This window comes from Diadema setosum, chromosome 21 (genome assembly GCF_964275005.1).
Source record: "Diadema setosum chromosome 21, eeDiaSeto1, whole genome shotgun sequence".
Lineage (NCBI taxonomy): Eukaryota > Metazoa > Echinodermata > Echinoidea > Diadematoida > Diadematidae > Diadema > Diadema setosum.
The window spans coordinates 30279917-30299537 of NC_092705.1; the positions used below are offsets into that span (position 1 = coordinate 30279917).

A 19621-nucleotide genomic window follows, 5' to 3' on the forward strand; every position below is an offset into this window, starting at 1 on the left:
CTCGAGGACTGGCTTTTTACACTTTCAACAATCTTTTAAAAGTCGAAGAATTGATACGTTCTTAATGAATCGCTGATAATTTGATCTGTTTCACGGCTCCAAACTGACAATTATTTGTGGATTTAGTCATTGGAATCTGAATTCTTTTTTTTTTTCTTTGGCAGGGGGAATTTTGGTGGTCTAGCTGACGTCAATTTTAGTTAATTTAAATCGTCAAAGAAACTGGCATGCTACTTCCTGTTGAAGTCCAGTTTGATGTTCTCATCATCCATGGCGGCATTCAACACTTCTTCACTAAACTGAGGAAAGAAGCGAGAAAAAGTTTCGATCATCTCTTCACGTGACGGGAAGTACGATTTTTCCACCTGACCATTCTCGTTCTCTATCAAGAGAGTGGTGTTCCTGATCGAAAGGAGTCGGCGGTTAGGAAAGACCATACACCACACATTACTAAGAAGTGGGTTCTCCTCAGATATCTCAGTATATAACATCGACATCACGTCATCAAAATAAGAGACCCTTACGGGCATTTCATGATGAATCTCCGCATAAGTGTACCATCCGTTCTGCAAGGTTTTCTCGAAACAAGCCGCTCCCACTGGATCGCTTTCCGCGTTGTGGATGCGCAAGATGATGTCACCTTGTCGTACTAATTTGTAGCGCAAGAAGGACTCGTGGTACTCGGGAGATTCCCTCTCAAAATCCAGCGGGATTAACTGGAATGTCGGAAAGCTCCCTGTTCCTACATCCAACATGTGCTTGCTGCCTTCTCTAGATAGGTTGAATACCATGATGACCACGTGACAGCTTTTGGTATCAAGGACGTCACCTGGCACCAGGGTTGCCTGGTAACCCAGAGCTTTTACGACCATGTAACATCCCACATTATTGTGGTAGCAGCGACCACCATATTTTGCCCATATATCGTTCTTGATCTCCAATAGTGTAGGGCGGCGCCTTTCTTTGTTGGGTGTGGCTATGCTATGAATTGTCTGGTATGGGATGACTTGCCGCCAATGATACACGATATCGTCCAGGAGTCCTTTTGGGTCAGAGGTCATCTTGTCTTCAGGTGACGTCACACCTAGAACGTCGCGTACAAATCGAAAACCTTCCTCATACGTCATAATAGTGTCAATTCTGACGTCATTGGTTGGTTCACTTGACTTTCCCTGTAAGATATAACGTTTAAGATGAAACAATTCTTGTTACAAATTGAATTGATTAGTCATTTACTCAATGCTAATGTTAATTTATGCTAAATTGTTGCTTTATTGCTAACACTGCCGTGCATGTTCATGTATGTCATATTTCTGTTCTGATGGATTATTATGTTGCTTTTTTGTGCTTTGTTTTTGCATTTGCTTTGCTTTGTTCGAGTTTTGTCGGAAATTGGTTGTTTTTTGTTAGATCGATTTCCATTCCTGACAAAGGCCAAAGGGGGGGGGGGGGTCCGAAACTCAGTATTGACATTAAAGGCATTGGACAGAGTGAACGAAGGCTACTGATTACACTCCCGCTGCCTCCTCCTTTCTGCCACGACCATTTGTATCAATAGGCCTATTATGTACACGTACATTTATATACATAAATACAAATGTGTTACCCTTGTAGCTGATAAAAAAGAACCAAAAACAAAACAAAACAAAAACCAAAACAGCACACAAACAGGTATTGTGACAGTCGCCAGTGCGGAATTGGTTAAGCTTTATAGCACACAATAAAAGATTCCAAGTAGTAGGTGTCACAAAAACATTTTCCACTTCTGATCCTTCATTGTTCAAAAACTATATACAATGTATCAGATAACACTGGCATTGACATGATCTATAGCTGAATAGTGTACAATTTTGTTGGAGATAAGGTAAAAAGATTATAAATCAGTTTCATTATATTCAAGATTTATATCTACGTTAGGTTTATTTAAAGGAGCTCTGGAAGCCAAATGCATGTTGTTTTGTGTTGATTTATGATACCCTCATCAGCACTTTTGCAGTGAAACAAACATCTAGAAACATTCCATATATTTTTAACGACTTTTTCTTCTATTTTTCTTCAGATTACTTGGGAACGCCCACAAAAAATCCTTCCAAACCAATATTCTAGCGATGACCTCATCTGCCAATCATTGATAAGTACTGAAATGTTTAACAAAAGACCGTCTTTTGTTAAACATTTAACATTTAACATGCTGAGTCGAGGGGAAGGTGTATTCCATTGAATGGAATGCACCTTCCCTTAACTGAGCATAACTTGCATGTTCCCTCGCCATTTCTTTTGTTAGTCACATTAATATCACAGAAACATGCAAGTTATGCTGAGTCCAGAGGAAGGTGCATTCCAATATCTTTTGTTAAACATTTCAGTACTTAAGCAATGATTGACAGATGAGGTCATCGCCAGAATATTGGTTTGGAGTGATTTTTGTGGGCGTTCCCAAGTAATCTGAAGAAAAATAGAAGAAAAAAAATCGTTAAAAATATACGGAATGTTTCTAGATGTTTGTTTCACTGCAAAAGTGCTGTTGAGGGTATCATAAATCAACACAAATCAACATGCATTTGGATTTCACGGCTCCTTGAAGATTTTTCTCTGTTTTCAACCCTCTGTAAAAAAAAAAAAAAAAAAAAAAAAAAAAAAAAAAAAAAAATTGCACAGGGGTCAATTGGTGTGTATGGAAGTGAGTGGTTAACACCCTGACAATGGTCCTGAACAATGGCCTGGATTGGAATGCTCCATTACATGTTCATAAGACTGTAAGAAATTCCACCATCGCAGCTAGTCTTTATTCATCCTGAAATGTAGTGGTATGTTATTCCATGAAAACATGTGCTTATGTTTTTAATGTGCGTGCATTTTACCCTTTACCATGAATTCAGACTAGCAGTGCCCATGGCAATCCACAGGAATTATTGATAAAGCATTCATGTTTCTTGGTCAGCAAAGCTCTGAAAAGGTGCAATTCTTGGTATTCATGTGTATTGTTTAGAGTCATTGTAAGCACACACTCACATACACACCATTGGTTCTTGTGTAAAGTTCAATTATGTACAGAGGGTTCAAATTTCACGAGAATTCCGGATTTTGTCTTTAAAATCAATCATGGATTTCACGAAACTGATTCATGCTCTCATATTCAAATCACCTTCAACTAAATTGTGCACTATTCAGCTATTACTCATATCAATAACAGTGTTATCTGATTTATAGTTTTCGAACTATTAAGGATCAAATGTGTGAAATGTTTCTTGTAACGCCTAGGACATAACGTACAATGTATAAATAATGTTCCCCTTGTTTCGCATGTTTCTTTCATTGTACAGCTTCTCATCTATCCCTATCCTGTGATGCAGTTGATTTTTACTGATTTCACTCACATTAATCTTCAGAGGAAAAGCCCAAACCTAAAAAAAAAAAAAAAAAAAAGAATCAACCTCTATTACCTCTTTCAGCAGATGAATATTTCTTAAGAGACAAGTTGCTTGTTATTTAAACTGGGTTTTTTTTAGCTCTAAAGAGATGATTTTCTCACCATTTGGCTGAAGTGTTCCGTGTCCATTGTAACTGCACGTTTTCAGACAGCCCTCGTTGACAAGTCGGATTTCATTGGTTCGTTCGTCAAGCTCGATTGACCACCTCAGTATAGTGGTAGCACTGAATGTGTACATTGCCGGTGACAGCAATGCAATTTTACGAACAAGGACGGTGAATGGATGCCAATGGAGAACATACAGAAGGAAACAGGAATCAGCAAGAGAAAAGGATGAACCATTTTCCTTTTAAAGCTCTGACTACTTGCCACTGCAGCGCCATTGACGAAAATCTGTTGGTGTATCGATGACAGGGAATTAGACATCCGCAAAATAGAAGGCTGCATAAAGCAGATGTCCCTTATGACATGCCACTTATTGTCTCGTCCTTTGAAGGGTACTTATTCACGTGCGTCTCGTGGCTATAATAGCTAGGGAGCTTTCGCTACACGACGGGAAGACCAAGAGTACGGGGAAGCGCTCAGCTGTGACAGTCTGGTCCCCGTACATGGTACTTGGACTCCCGTTCCATATCTATTCGCAAAGCTGTTTCGCTTTCCTATGTGGACGGAGGCGTAGCGACAAGATTGTTGATTAGATGGCTGGCTGGCTAGCTGGCTCAATCCTGCCAAGCATCCGGGCCGGACGCCATTTTGGCCGAGGACCGTTCTCGTTTTCCCCAGGACAGGACAGGACATTTCTCGGATTTAATCATGAGCAAAAGCAAAGTTTGCATACGGCACGCTCAACTACCGGGCGCGTCGTGCTTGCGAAAGCTCACTAATAACATGGTTGGATGCATTTGTTTGCGTCCTTAGAGACAGTATTACGCAATCCTGGGTCAGCCCAACACCTGCAGCTTACACACTCAGAATATTGTCACTCGCTTTTGCACGAATGGTTGTTTAGATACATTAGATATGGCAACAATAATTTCAAAGTGCACCACGTATTCTTTCTACGGTATGTGTTTGGCCCTGAAAAGGGCCTACCCAGTCCCGACGTTTCGGCAAGCATGTTCTCGCCGTTCTCAAGGGAATGAGAACGGCATTCCCTTTGAAACGGCGAGACCGTGCTTGTCGAAATGTCAGAGGAAAAATTGGCAGAGGTAAAAATGGCAGAGGTAATAACGTCAGAGGTAAAAATGTAAGAAGTGATAATGGTGAACTTATGAATTATCAGAGGAAAAATGTCAGAGGTTTTATAATGTCAGAAGTAAACATTTTACAGGTGAAAACGTGGAGTTAGATAATCATTATGTAAGAAATGAAAACATCAGATGTTGAGAATGTCAGACGTAATAAAACCAGGTGTAAAAAACGTCAGACATACGAAATATCAAAGGTACAATGTCAGAAATATGAAATGTCAGAAGTGAAATGTCAGGTAAAAATGTTTATAGCTAGAAATTACAGACGATTTGTATGGGTGAAAATGGCCGAGGTGATGCTGTCAGAGGTAAAAATGTCAGAGGCGAATATCTCAAAGGTGATAATGTAGGAGGTAATTATTTTTGTCAGACGTATAAAATGTCACAGGTTGTGGTATAAGGTAAATGATAAGACATCGGAGGTAGAACATGTCAGAGCTAATTATCAAAGGTAAAATTTTAGAGATAAAAATTTAAGAAATGAAACAAATTAATTAAAGAAATTTAACAAATTTAAGAATATAAGACGTAAAAATATAACATTCATTAAAAAATGTCAGAGCTAATAACCACAAATTTAAAATTGTCTGAGGTAAATATATCATATAGATACAAAGGTCAAATGCAAAAAAAAAAAAAAAAAACCCAAAAAGAACAGGTGTGTTACGGGTGAAAATGTCAAAGGTAAAAATATCAGAGCTAAAAATTTGAGAAATTAAACAACTTAATTAAAGAAATTTAACAAATTTAAGAATATAAGACGTAAAAATATAACATTCATTAAAAAATGTCAGAGCTAATAACCACAAATTTAAAATTGTCTGAGGTAAATATATCATATAGATACAAAGGTCAAATGCAAAAAAAAAAAAAAAAAAAACCCAAAAGAACAGGTGTGTTATGTCTCAGGTCAAAGTTTAATTGCCAATGGTTGGTATTTTCACTATTGGAAGGGTAAAATTGCAATGTTTTTGGAGTGCATCTTCAAACATGAAAAATCGGAAAAGGGGTATCTAAACATTGCATCATAATAGGAATGTCCTACACACACACACACACACATATATATACATATAATATATATATATATATATATATATATATATATATATATATATATATATATATATATATATATATATATATATATATATATATATATATATATATATATATATATATATTCATATATATATATATATATATATATATATATATATATATATATTCATATATATATATATATATAGTGTGAGTCGTGTGCCTTCAGCTAATGATGAACCCCTGGGTCGTCGCATCTTTTTGGAGTGTGTATGTAAACGAGAGTAAAGAGGCGGTAGACGTTGCTTAATCCTCACAAGTGATTTTACTCAAGCTTTCGGGCTTCCTGCCCTTTGTCAAGACTGGGGACAAGATACAAAACATGGATATCATATGCAAATAGAAAATAATAATAATGATCAAAACAATAGCGGAACTGATAACTACAGTGAAAGGGGCAGAGACGGCAGGGAATAATTACATAGGTGGGAGTGTATATATGCCTCAATCTTGCATAATACAACTTGCAGATATACAACTTGCAGAGTAAGTTGTATTATGCTTCAATTTCAAGGCAAAATGATGTCAATAAACCTTTATCAAACACTCTGCGCGAGTCTCGGTGCAATTTACGGCGCGCCGTATAGTCACACACAATGCAAAATGTGTACGGTAGACCCCCTCTAGCTCTATGGATATATGAGTGATTGTGTGTGTTGAATGACAAAAAAGGGGCACATGTTATGTTTCTACAGGAAATTAGGGGAAAACTTTGGGCAAAATGCATTTTTGTTTTTCAGTTAGTGTAATCATTTTTCATTGGTCTCAAAATCACCCAAAAATTGCCAAAAATCACCAAATTTTGATTTGGTTACCAGGCTAAAATTTTGTCACCAAACAACTTCAAAAATCACCTAATTTCACCCTTTTTGGTTACTGAAATCACCATCTGGCAACACTGTTCCTGTATCTATCGTTAAAGGGGGTGCACGCAGTGGCGAATCTATAGGGAAAACGGCGCCCGGGGCAAGCGCGAAAATTGCGCCCCTATTAATTTCTGAAAAAGTGTTCAACCCCAACCCCATCCCGGTGGGAACTTTAAAAAAAAGTCCACATGATATACTTTTTCAGCACTTAAAAGGGGTCTTTTGAAGGTGATTTAAATGTAATAAATTTTTTGTATTTCAGCTTACAAAACATGGAATTCTTGTCATTTTTTTACAATTCTGATCAAGATATAGTGACGGCCTTATAGATAACGATTTATACCAACAAACTGAGGACTTGAAATGATACTCTAAATTAGTACGAGCGAGTGAGCCGAAATTTGTATATTTCATTACGTTCATTACGTTTTGTTCTTATTTTGTTTGATTTGTTTTTTTTTTTTGCGCCTCCCCCCCCCCACTGTATGTTCGAAACTGATGGCGCCCTCTTTTGATCTTTTGAGCCGAAATTTTTTTGCATTTCAGCTTACAAAACATGGAATTCTTGTCATTTTTTGCTTATTAAATCTTACAATTCTAATCAACACTGATCAAGATAATGATAGTGACGGCCTTATAGATGAGGATTTATACCAACAAACTGAGAACTTGAAAAAATACTCTAAATTAGTACGAGTGAGAGAGCCGAAATATGTATATTTCCGCGTCAACATTACGTTTTGTTCTTATTTTGCTTCATTCGGTTTTTTTGCGTCCCTCCCCCCCCCCCCCCCGTACGTTCGAAAACCGTTGGCGCCCTCTTTTGATCTAATCGGCGATCGCTTCAGAACGACAGAAATCGCAGCCGCTGCTCCGTGTGACATTTTGCCTGCTAAATATAAAATGACATGTGTGAACACAATAGACATTGTCATTTTGTCCGCGTCATCATCACGTTTTGCTCTTATCTATTTTTTCTCTTTAATAAATTTTGGCGAGCGAGCCGAAAATTTTTGTATTTCAGCTTGCAAAACATGGAATTCTTGTGTGAACACAATAAACATTGTCATTTTGTCCGCGTCATCATCATGTTTTGTTTTTATCTTGTTTGATTTGGTTTTCTGCCCCCCCCCCCCCCTCCATTCTCCCTCTTCCCGTCCGGGCGATGGTTTTTTGTTTTGTTTTGTTTTTTCGTTTTTTCGTTTTTGGCGCCCCCAAGGAGTGGCGCCCGGGGCACGTGCCCCCCCCCCCCTAGATACGCCACCGTGCACGTCACGAGACCGACACCCACGAGCCATACAGCCTACGAGTTATACAGCCCACGAGTCATACAGCTCATGAGTTCGACACTATATAAGCAAACAAGGCCCACGAGACCGACACATTAAACCCCGTGTTGTATCTGTCGAACTCGTAGGCTGTTTTTACCTGGTGTCGGTCTCATGGGCTTTATTTTCCTAGTGTCGAACTCGTGGGCTGTAGGACTCGTGGACAGTATGACCCATGGATGTAGGTCTTGTGCAATGACCCCGATAACCCACCAGTCCGTAATAACATTTTTTTCTCATTATCATACCGGATGGTGGCCTTGTTGACCGGAACCGTTTCCATGCATCCATCCATGTGTGGGGTGTGTTCGTAAACAAGGTAAGGAAAAGATCAGTAGGTCTACAAGGGAGCGGATAGGTAAAGGAGGGGACTAGGAGAAAGGAAAGGAGGGTTGGGCAAGGGACTTTTACCAACATAGGGTATAGAGACACAGAAATAAAGAGATAATGAAAGGGAGAGGTTCTGATTTTATTTTATTTCATTTTATCGATATATTTCATTCATCATTCATTTATATATTAATAAGCTAATAGCTGTTTTAATATGGACATTACTATTAATTATATAAATTAATATTTGAAATATAACTCTAAAAGAAAAAAAAGTGACAGAAACAAGGAATAAGACACAACCACATGTCATATTGATTTTTATATTGTTCACTTACAATGCTTGCCATACAAATATTTGAAAGAAAAAGGGCCTTATTCCCCATTTTGTTTTCAATGAAATAATGTAGCAATCTTTCTGAAAATTTAATCAATAAAAACTATTCATTGGTATAATAATGAGAAATTGGGCGGAGGAGAGGAGTTATGATTTATTTTTTTTTTTTACGAATTCATTCACATTTATTTATTGAATTCTATTATACGAATTGGTTTGCACATTTATCATTCTAATTGGAATGTCTATCAATCCCTAAAATGGAATATGAAAGATACCGTGTGCATGTCTAGGGCATGCATACTGTCAATTTCTAGGAAACTCTCTAGGGGCAATTAAGCCCTCCACAAACAACTCACACCGTGCCTTACGCTGATCAGGTTTTGCTGACTTGTGAATTTTTCTATGACGAATCAGGAAACGGAAGTATTTGATATGATATTTCTAACATACCTTTATTTTAATGTACATATGTAATATATTACTTTCAAAAAATTTGTTAAACTATATTGTCAGAGCCTGATTAAACGTTTGTGGGAGAAAAAAGTTTGTTTTGTATTACAAACCGTTCATGGAGTGGCACGATATTGCACTTCAGATGTAGAATATTTTATAATTTGAAAGTCGAAAACGCACACATATTCTGAATAATTTAGTAAAAGTTTAGTATATTTCAAGAACTCCAAACTAATTTTGATTTATGTTTTTTTTTTATCAGAATTTACTTTTTTGTTAATTTTGTGGTCTGCCTGGCGTCAATGTTAAGTGGCCCCTGGCCGCTGGACCAGCGATAGATTCCACCCCTTTCCTATAAGATCATGAAAACTAGGCGTATCATCTATTCAGTGTTCAGGGAAAGCGTCTTAATGATCGTTCAAAAGATACTGGCAGGCTGCTCTCGGTTGAAATCCAGTTTAATGTTCTCATGATCCATTGCAGCATTCAGTGTGTCTTCACTATACTGAGGAAAAAAGCGAACAAAAGTGGCGATCATCTCTTCACGTGACCGGAAGTAGGTTTTCTCCACTTGACCCTCTTCGTTTTCTATCAGGAGGGTAGTGTTTCTGATCGAAAGAAGTCGTCGGTTGGGAAAGGCTATGCACCAAAGGCTACTGAGAAGTGGGTTCTCTTCCGACACCTCAGTATACAACATCGACATTACGTCATTGAAATGAGAGACTTCCACGGGCATTTCATGATGAATCTCGGCATAGGTGTACCAGCCACCCTTCAAGGTTTTCTTGAACCCAGCCGCCCCCACCGGGTCGCTTTCCGCGTTGTGCAGGCGTAAGATGAGATCACCTTGTCGCACCAACTTGTAGATCACGAAGGACTCGTGGTACTCGGGAGATTCCCTCTCAAAATCCAGCGGGATCAGCTGGAATGTCGGCCAGCCTCCTGTGCCCACATCTGCCATGTGCTTGCTACCTTCTCCAGATAGGTTGTAGACTATGATGACCACGTGGACGCTTTTTAGCCCAAGGATATCACCTGGTACCAGGGTTGCATGGTAACCAAGAGCTTTTATCACCATGAAACACCCTACATTACTGTGGTAGCAGCGACCACCATATTTTGCCCATATATCATTCTTGATCTCCAAGAGTGTAGGGCGATGCCTGTCTTTGTTGGGCGTGGCTATGCTGCGAATTGTCTGGTATGGGATGAATTGTTGCCAGGAGTACACAATATCGTCTAGGAGCCCTTTCGGGTCAGAGGTCATCTTGTCTTCAGGTGACGTCACACCTAGAACGTCGCGCACAAAACGAAATCCTTCCTCTGATGTCATCACCGATTCAATTGTGACGTTATCGGTTGATTCACTTGGCTCCCCCTGTAAGATATAATTTTGCTGGAATCATTAAACTAATTTGATGTAATGCACAGGCCCAGACAATGTTCATCAACATCGTTTTAGAGAGTGATCGTATACCTGTAAATCTGTTTTGTGACAACAGTGGTCATTACTTTCCGTCCTGCACGTTTCAGATGAAATCCTGTCGAATGCTGTTTTCATTATCTTACAAAACAGGCGAGGTATGCGATGTAATTGAAAAAGAAAATGGATCATAATAATCTGTATGATACCACCAAGAATTCTGAAACTATTATGCCGAAATTGGTTCCTGAACGACCAAGGATTTGTGAAGTGCGGTTAACTGACGTAAAAATGGCAAGTATATGCAAACGTTTCTGTTGGCTGATGGTAACGAAAAAAAAAATCAAAACGAAAAACTAGGAAAAAATCCGTCAAGCAAAACAGAGCGAACAATTTAATAAAAACAAAACGAAACAAATGTCCGACTACTACGATAACATCCAGTTTTAAGACACGGGGCAACATTCTTGATCCGAATGAAGCGATCTCTGAAAACCCAGAATAGCGTCCGCCAACCAGGTGTCAGTGAACACGTGCATCGGAGCGTAAAGTATAGGCTCATATTGGTAACGGTCGACTGGCTGCGTGTGTAATTTTTACATAAATATCAGTGAAAAAGCTGAATACACTGGCTCTGCAAGGTGGTGTAGGGGAATTCCACGTCATTTTCGTAATTCTATATTGTGTCATACATAAATCGGCAGCTCCATGTTTAAACATCTCGAATTTATTGTGGTCCCTGAGCAGAGAAGCCAATCCTCTGAAAAACCCCAAACAACGTACAATAAGCAAGGATGATGGCGTACGAGTGTCACAAGTCTGTGTAGAATTATGCACGCTTTCTTCTTTTTGTTCTTCCTTCTTGAACCCCCACCCATGCATTCTTATGGTGAAGCTGCCGTGTCATCTTTGTCCATTGTGATTTGATATACATTTTAAAAACATTCTTATTCCTTATCCCAGTCACTATGAATTCTGAAACTCTGCACCCAGTTTAACCAATTTGTAGTTGTTCAATAATGTAAGAGTCTGAAAATCAGCCGGATTTCTCCTTTACGAATTCATGCATCCTTTGCTATGAGCACTATTGTAGCACCTAAACGAGAACAACGTTGCACCTTTCAGCCCAATGAGCAGCTTTAAAGGTGCAAGCTTGCACCTTAAACGCTCCTCACTGGCGTGAAAGGTGCAAAGTTGCACCCTACCCGTTAAGGTGCTACAATCATTTGTGTCACAGCACGTGAAGGTGCAAACTTGAAGCTTTTTCCTTTTTTATACAGTATACATAGAGTTGAAGATCTGCCAACGGGAAATTCAACCATAATATGCAGCTGTTCAAGATAAGTTCCTGACAAATATCTTCCACTGCTAATCCCCCCTGGGTGCTGTTCGTTACTCCGAAGGTTCGCTATTCCGAAGGTTCCTTATTCCGAAGGTTCGTTAATCCGAAACACACAAATTCCCTATACCTAGAGGTTCGTTAATCCGAAAATGAAAAAAGGGTTCGTTAATCCGAACATTTGTGGCGTTATTCCGAAGGTTCGTTATTCCAGTGATTCGTTAATCCGAAAATGAAATTCGGAATAACGAACCTTCGGAATAACGAGCTGTAACCAATCCCCTCACCCTACTGATTGTCCACAGATATATAATGACATAATCATGTGCACAAATTACGAACGCACATACGGATATACGTGACGAAATGGACTTAATGTGCCTCATTATGCATATTCAAAAGTAAATAAGTTACCATTAAGCTTGCACGATCTTTGATTTCCAATGGGAGCTGGTTGATAATGCTTCCAGAAAACAAAGAAGCCTACTCTTAGAACTTTGGACTAAAAGGGTTATGTAGTCAAGGGGGCATTCAAGCTTTGCAGAGATGTTTCACTATTTTTATTCGTTGTCCTATAAGACCGATCCTTAGATAACAGGAAAAGAAAATGAAAAGATGAGAATATAAGTCTGAAATAAGCTGCACATAACGTTTTCATGAGGAAAAAAGAAGGAAAGATAACTTCTCTCCCTGTCTTAGCCTACTGGCAGAACAGAACCTACATGCTAAAAAGGAAGTTACGCAAGTTCGTACTACCACTATACTCGACACCTTTTTTTTCAGGATTATCTGAGCAACTTCTGCTCAAATTCCTTGAAAAGTTTTTGCATGCTTAGCTGCACATGGATGCCCTTCATTTTTAAGTTAACTTTGACAAACCACACAGAGCTCAATAGATTTTAAGGTACATTTTGATAACTGAGAATGTCATAGAATTTAATGATTTTATCGCAGTTTTCGTAAAAACGGAGATGTCCATCGCTACCACTTTTGATATAAACTAGAAAAGCACTCTGAGAGAGCAGACCTCCGCCAATCATACAGCTCATTTCCACCACTGATCTTGTTCTTCCATAGAGATATCAGTGATTACCACCCATACACTTCGTGTGTACTTATATACTAGTATTAAATAGACCGATTCTAAGAGGCGATTTGTGTATTATGGCACTCCTATCGGCATGGGCAGCACCATTACGCCATTAAGCCAGGATTGCAAGGTAAAGAAACACACACACACACACACACACACACACACACAAACACACACACACACACACACACACACACACACACATACACAAAGCCCAGGGTCTCCAGCTCCTGCAAACGTCCAATATACAAAATGAACAACAACAAAAAAAACACTAATTTTTTGTGTCTGAAATAACACTATGTTCCCCTTACCTTTTTACTTTGTCATCATCCGTTCCTACGGCTTCTTAATGCTTCATTTGTCATGTTTGTGTCCTTTAATACCCGAGTTTAAATACCGACTCCACTGGTTTAACTCTACATAATTAAAACATTCAAAAAGAACTCACCTTCAAACACCCTTTCCAATGAAAAAGGCCTAAGAGACATAATATACAAAATAGTTTACAAACTGTTTTCGCCTCCAGAACCTACGTAGAATTCGCTCACCATTTTTCTGAATACGTCTTTGGAAACGCTTTTCAATCGACCTTCGTGGGATAGACGGCTTCCACTGGTTTACTTTTGCGGTCTAGTGAATACAGAAGGTTTGGAGAGAGACTGTTCAAAGCGAAACACGGGACTGTGAATGAAGGCAGTGTACAGCACGATAAAGACCAAGAATCAGCGGAAAACGATTGTCTGGGATTTCTAGCGCTGAATGTTGACACATCTCAGACAAGAGTTTGTTGTTGCATTGACGTCAGGGTAAATAAGATTACAGGTCTTTTTTACCTTTGGGATCAATGATTTAAAGATGTTCAAGATATCACATTTGATGCATCGTGTAGGTCTGTCGTATCACAAAACATCCTACCATATACAATTTTCGTGTAACAGCCTACAATATAAGGATATATCAGTGGGTTGTTGTTGTTGTTGTTTTTTTGGCAGTAAACCGTAACTGTAGACGGTTTAGTCTGGAAACATTTTCATTATAATTGTTGCTCACATTTTTGTGTATTTAACAACACTTAAAGGGACTGTACAGTATTGGTAGAGGTGGGCATTCATGTTTTGAACATTCCTAAGTGAGATAATGAGAAACCTATTATAAAATATGAAAGAGCATGTAATTCTAAGAAGGATTCAACGTTTATTTGATGAAAATTGGTTTTCAAATGGCCGAGATATTCAAAAAAGTGATAATAATAAAAGACTACAGACCACGCCTTTTATTAGGATCTCTTTGTTTCACCTTCTTTTTGGATACCTCGGCCATTTCAAAACCGGTTTTCATCAAATAAACTTTTGATACCCCTTAGAATTGCATGCTCTTTGACATCTCATAGGGTGGATTCTGAATATCTCGCAAAACGTTAAAAGCAAAATCCTCACCTCAACCAGAACTGTACACACCCTTTAACAATGATTATACGGATTCAACTTTTTACAGTGATTATAACTATCTCTAACTCACATTCTGGAACTAATTCAATGCTGGGTTTTTGTTTCATCTGCAAATGTTGATTATCCCTTTAACGAGTACGAGTAGGCCCTATTATACTATTATCATCAAAAGCCAGGGTCGTACACAGGAAAGAAGAGGGGGTGGGAGAAAGAGGTATCTCCCGCCCCCCTCCAAGAATTTGAAGATTTTGCAAATGTTATTTCGAAAATGTTTATGGCACACATTCCTCCACCCTTCTTTACAAAAAAATTCATTCGAAAGTCCTTAAATGTAAATATCATTAAGTCTATTTCATAGCACAGAATAGAATTTTTGAATTAATGTATGAGGTTGATGATGAGGACTATGGAAAGCTGATTAGAATAGAATTGACCAATAAGTATTGGTTGATAGATATAGGACTTATTTTGTGCGTCACAATGCCCTTATAAGATGACATATACAGATGGCGATATCTTGTTCATATAACACTGGTATGCTGTTTTATCGTGCTTGCAAACACTTTTATACACATTTTATACGCCTATGCCGTTTATTTTGTTGTCTTTTAAGTTCTTTCTAAGAACTTTAAGAATTAAACACACACACACACACACACACACACAATGCCGGTAAGTGGTAAGTGCATGTCCTGAAATGGACAAAAGAGAAATGCCAAAGGTGGAGATAACGGTGGTGCAATAACTGACTAGGTCAGCTGTTTGTTCTGTGCAATCAGTGGTATATATATCAGCATATTACGTATTATAAAATGGGTTCAAGAATGTAGCCAATAGGAAGCGCTGAAATGAGACACACCTCCTTCCTTTACTTCAGTACTATTGCACTGCCTGTAATCCTATGGTAGATTGCCGGTCGTCTGTGCGCGCGGCGGCTCCTTTGAATTGCAGTGCCTGCAATGCTAAATATGCGAAGTCCAGAGGTTAGATATCGCGATATCGATAGCCCAGCGAAACGAACGAAAAATGGCAGCCTCCAGCTCGGATCCGTTGCAGCCGCAATTTGAACTGTTAAATGACGAGGAATTTGATGAATTAATCAATGGAACTGATTCGGCGAGCACGAAGCGGTCTCTGAAATTCGGATGGCAAAGATTTGAGGCCTTTGTGAAATTTACCAAGACTTCATTGACTGATATTTCCCATGAAATTTGGATCAAGGAAGGAGGACGGCACATCGTACAGCAAACGTAGTATTCAGTCAATCAGGTATGCAGTACAGCGTCACTATCTAGACTAGACGAACAAGATTTTGACATTTGTGACAAAAGCACATTTCCGAAAAGCAATAGAGTGTATAAGGCAGTTCTTGTAAAGCTGACATAGAGTGTACAAGGCAGTTCTTGTAAAGCACAGTCCAAGAAGAGTGTAGAACTTCAAAGACATGATCTTTCTGATGCCAGTGTTACTACTGTCACTGTAGTACTGTTAGATCTACTGTCTACGAGGCCTACTGTTGCTGGTGAAGAACATAATCGTCATTATCATGGAACAGAGTCAGAGGAATTGTCAATTTCTATTCAGAGTTCTCAGACACAGAGTCAGGTTCAGGAGTATCGGTATCGAAGTGTCTCCATTTTACAAAACTCACCTCAAGTTCGCACTTCTAGTGCACCTCACTTCCATTTCCAGAACTGCGAGGTGCACTTCCACCATAAGTAAGGCAATTGGAACTTGTACATGAGTTGATGTTTGTATTACATTAGTCTTCATTTCACTGTTCATCTTCAATTTGGTTGACGTTCACTTCACTTCGACGTTCACTTCACTTCGACGTTCACTTCACTTCGACGTCTTCACTTCACTACTTCTTCATCTTGAATTTGGTTGACGTTTACTTCACTTCGACGTTTATAGATAAGTAAATAACTCATAGACCCATTTTATAAAACTAATGATGCACAGGATTATTTCGTGGCGTAAGTGAAGGTGCGGCGCACTCTCGAGTATTGACAATGGTGCAACATGCACTCGGCTGCGCCTCGTGCATGTTGCACCATTGTCAATACTCTCGAGTGCGCCGCACCTTCACTAACGCACTCTTTCCTGTGCATCATTAGTATAATAAAGCGGAGTGAACATTGTAACGCGTACAAGCAATGTTTGATGTTCCTGTCAGGGGAATTCACTGTTTTATACTCTCTACTAACGTTTAACCTTCATAGGGATGTTGCACTTGTATGGTTTCTGCTGTAAAAGTAGGGGTGTGCAACAGCAACCGTTTTGTCACAATCACACGGTGATTACAAAGTTAAGGAGAGATGTTACACCTGTTTTTGTGAAGAAGTCATATATAGACATGTAGAAACCGCATAAAGTGTTCAGTTAACTTCAGTTCAGTTTTATTCACCTTCATTTCAGCAGTATACAAAAAAAAAATCAAATGCAAACATCATTGTGTTAACCATATCTCCGACTCATAAATTGCTCGCGAGTATCTACATAAAAGATGCAAGTAAATCTTCTCTATCCAGAATTATCTTTCTAAAATCAACGCAACCCTGGCAACAGTAAAAAGAACCGAAAGATACCACGCACTCATTCGAACGTTGTATATAAATAAATTCCAGGTGAAGTATTGACATTCTGTGAAGATTTACAAGTATTTGAAATGAGAAGATTGTGAAGAGACAAGTACACTATCGCCTAAGCAAATTTCCTTCAAAGTGACTGGTTCATATACTGATATGAAAGTTTTGTGAAGGCATATAAAATGAATTTAATGATTCAACGCCTGGCTTACACTCATTGTTTTCTTTTTGCTGCAATATGAAGAAAATCATTACAATATGATGATAATCATTTCATTCCAAATCTGTTGCGATGATTCAGTTGATTTAGGTCATCCTTTCTTTAGGTCATGAGAACTAGTCGTACCATATTAACCCTATAAAGGCCAAGGTTTTCCTTTGCCACTCCTTCACTCTTTAACCGATTTCAACCAAATTTGGTGACTTTTCCTTAAATCTTATTGCAAACATTTTGATATATAATTCAGCTATATTTGATGTTGCTGGTTGCCATGGCAACTATAAACTGACAACCATGTCAGTCAGATTTTGCATCTTTTTTCTGTTCCCATTTTATTTAACAGCATTACAGTGGATGAAATGGGTGTTTCTTGGCTGAAATTTGTTGAAGGAGAAAAACTTGAAGTAATTATGGTCCTGGAAAGTTTTTCTTATTATTTACATTGTTATTATGTGACAAAGGCATAAAACAATAGATATAATAGAGATAATTGAAAACAACAATATTTTCTAAAGATTATGCCCTTCTATTTGGTGTTATTTTGATTTCCTCACCCAAGTTATGCCTCTGATATCATTAGTTTATCGTATTATCAATTTGCAATCTTGAAATTCCACTATTATGCAAATATGAAATGTCATAACTATTCATGTACCCATCCCAAACATTTCATCTCAGGTCTCATAATGTATCATCATGTTGACATGAATAGCGCCCCCATGTGATGACCTTGAGAAATTTCAATCATAACAAATATAAGATTCCACTTGCTTATCATTTATGACAAATATGAGAATGATTGGTCTATAATAAGACATATATAATGGGGATAAAGAAATTATACAGAAAAATCATGTTTTTTAGCATATTTCCTATGTATTTCATTATATTTTGGAAAATAGCGCCCTCCATGGGTGACCTTGAGAAAATTCAAATATATGGTCGTGTATAGTATGAGTTACTCTACCCATGTGCCAAATATGACGATGATACATCGAATAATGATAAAAAACGTTATATCCCCTTGGCCCTGCGAGGGGTCAAAATAGCTTGGGCTTAATGGGGTTAACTGTACATAGAAAGCTGTATCATTGAGTGATTTGACAGCATAATCAATCATTCAGAACATACTAGAACGCTACTTCCGGTCGAAGTTCAGTGTCACGTTCTCATCATCCATAGCAGCATTCAACACATCTTCACTGAACTGAGGAAAGAAGCGAGAGAAAGTTTCGATCATCTCTTCACGTGACCGGAAGTAGGATTTTTCTACCTGACCCTCCTCGTTCTCTATTAAGAGAGTGGTATTTCTGATTGAAAGGAGTCGCCGATTAGGAAATGTCATACACCATATGTTACAGAGGAGTGGTTCCACAGATATGTCAGTATACAACATCGACATCGCGTCATCGAAATGAGAGACGTCTACGGGCATTTCATCATGGATCTCGGCATAGGTGTACCACCCGTCCTTTAAGGTTTTCTTGAAGAAAGCTGCCCCCACCGGGTCGCTTTCCGCGTTGTGTTGACGTAAGATGAGATCACCTAGTCGCACAAACTTGTAGATCAAGAAAGACTCGTGGTACTCGGGAGATTCCTTCTCAAAATCCAGCGGGATCAGCTGGAATGTCGGCCAGCCTCCTGTGCCCACATCCGCCAGGTGCTTACTACCTTCCCCAGAAAGATTGTATACTAAAATAACCACGTGTTCGCCTATTGCCCCAAGGAAGTCACCTGGTACAAGAGTTGCCTGGTAGCCAAGAGCTCTTATCACCATGAAACACCCTACATTACTATGGTAGCAGCGACCACCATATTTTGCCCATATGTCGTGCTTGATTTCCAAGAGTGTAGGCCGGTGCCTTTCTTTGTTGGGTGTGGCTATGCTGCAAATTGTTTGATACGGGATGATTTGTTGCCAATAAAGCACAATATCATCTAAGAGCCCTTTTGGATCAGAGGTAATCTTTTTTTCGGGTGACGCCACACCCAGAATGTCGCGTACAAATCGAAATCCTTCCTCTGACGTCATCACAGTTTCGATTGTCACGTCCTTTGTTGATTCACTTGGCTCCCCCTGGAAGATACAATTTTGCGAGAATCATTGAAGGAATATTCAAATATATTCAATGCAGAAACATTTTCATGAACGTTGTCTTAGTCATTGGAATTGAACAATGCAAGTCTGTTTCATGAACCCAACACCAATACACAATGATGACTTTCAATCCATACGTTTTAGATGAAATATTTCAATAGTTTTCATAATCTTGCAAAATTTTAGACATTTCATACGAAGTCAATGCATATAAATATGCACAATGATTGTTATTGCCTTGGATAATAAATTTATTCATTCATTCATTCATTCATACATTCATTCATTCATTCATTCATATAAACTAG

At 38.6% G+C, this 19621-nt stretch overlaps 3 protein-coding genes across 3 annotated transcripts; all 3 read right to left on the minus strand.

The window, feature by feature from the left end:
- Nucleotides 1–230: 230 nt before the first annotated feature.
- LOC140244477 (uncharacterized) lies at nt 231–4228 on the minus strand. The gene is made up of 2 exons (XM_072324109.1): nt 4046–4228; nt 231–1172 (listed from the first exon to the last, which is right to left on the minus strand). The coding sequence occupies exons 1-2, from the start codon at nt 4226–4228 to the stop codon at nt 231–233; spliced, it is 1125 nt and encodes a 374-aa protein (XP_072180210.1).
- A 5288-nt stretch (nt 4229–9516) lies between these two features.
- On the minus strand, nt 9517–11231 carry LOC140244478 (uncharacterized). The gene is made up of 2 exons (XM_072324111.1): nt 11214–11231; nt 9517–10476 (listed from the first exon to the last, which is right to left on the minus strand). The coding sequence occupies exons 1-2, from the start codon at nt 11229–11231 to the stop codon at nt 9517–9519; spliced, it is 978 nt and encodes a 325-aa protein (XP_072180212.1).
- Nucleotides 11232–18353: 7122 nt separating this feature from the next.
- On the minus strand, nt 18354–19247 carry LOC140244215 (uncharacterized). Its single transcript, XM_072323851.1, has one exon. The coding sequence runs from the start codon at nt 19245–19247 to the stop codon at nt 18354–18356; it is 894 nt and encodes a 297-aa protein (XP_072179952.1).
- Between the last annotated feature and the right edge of the window lie 374 nt (nt 19248–19621).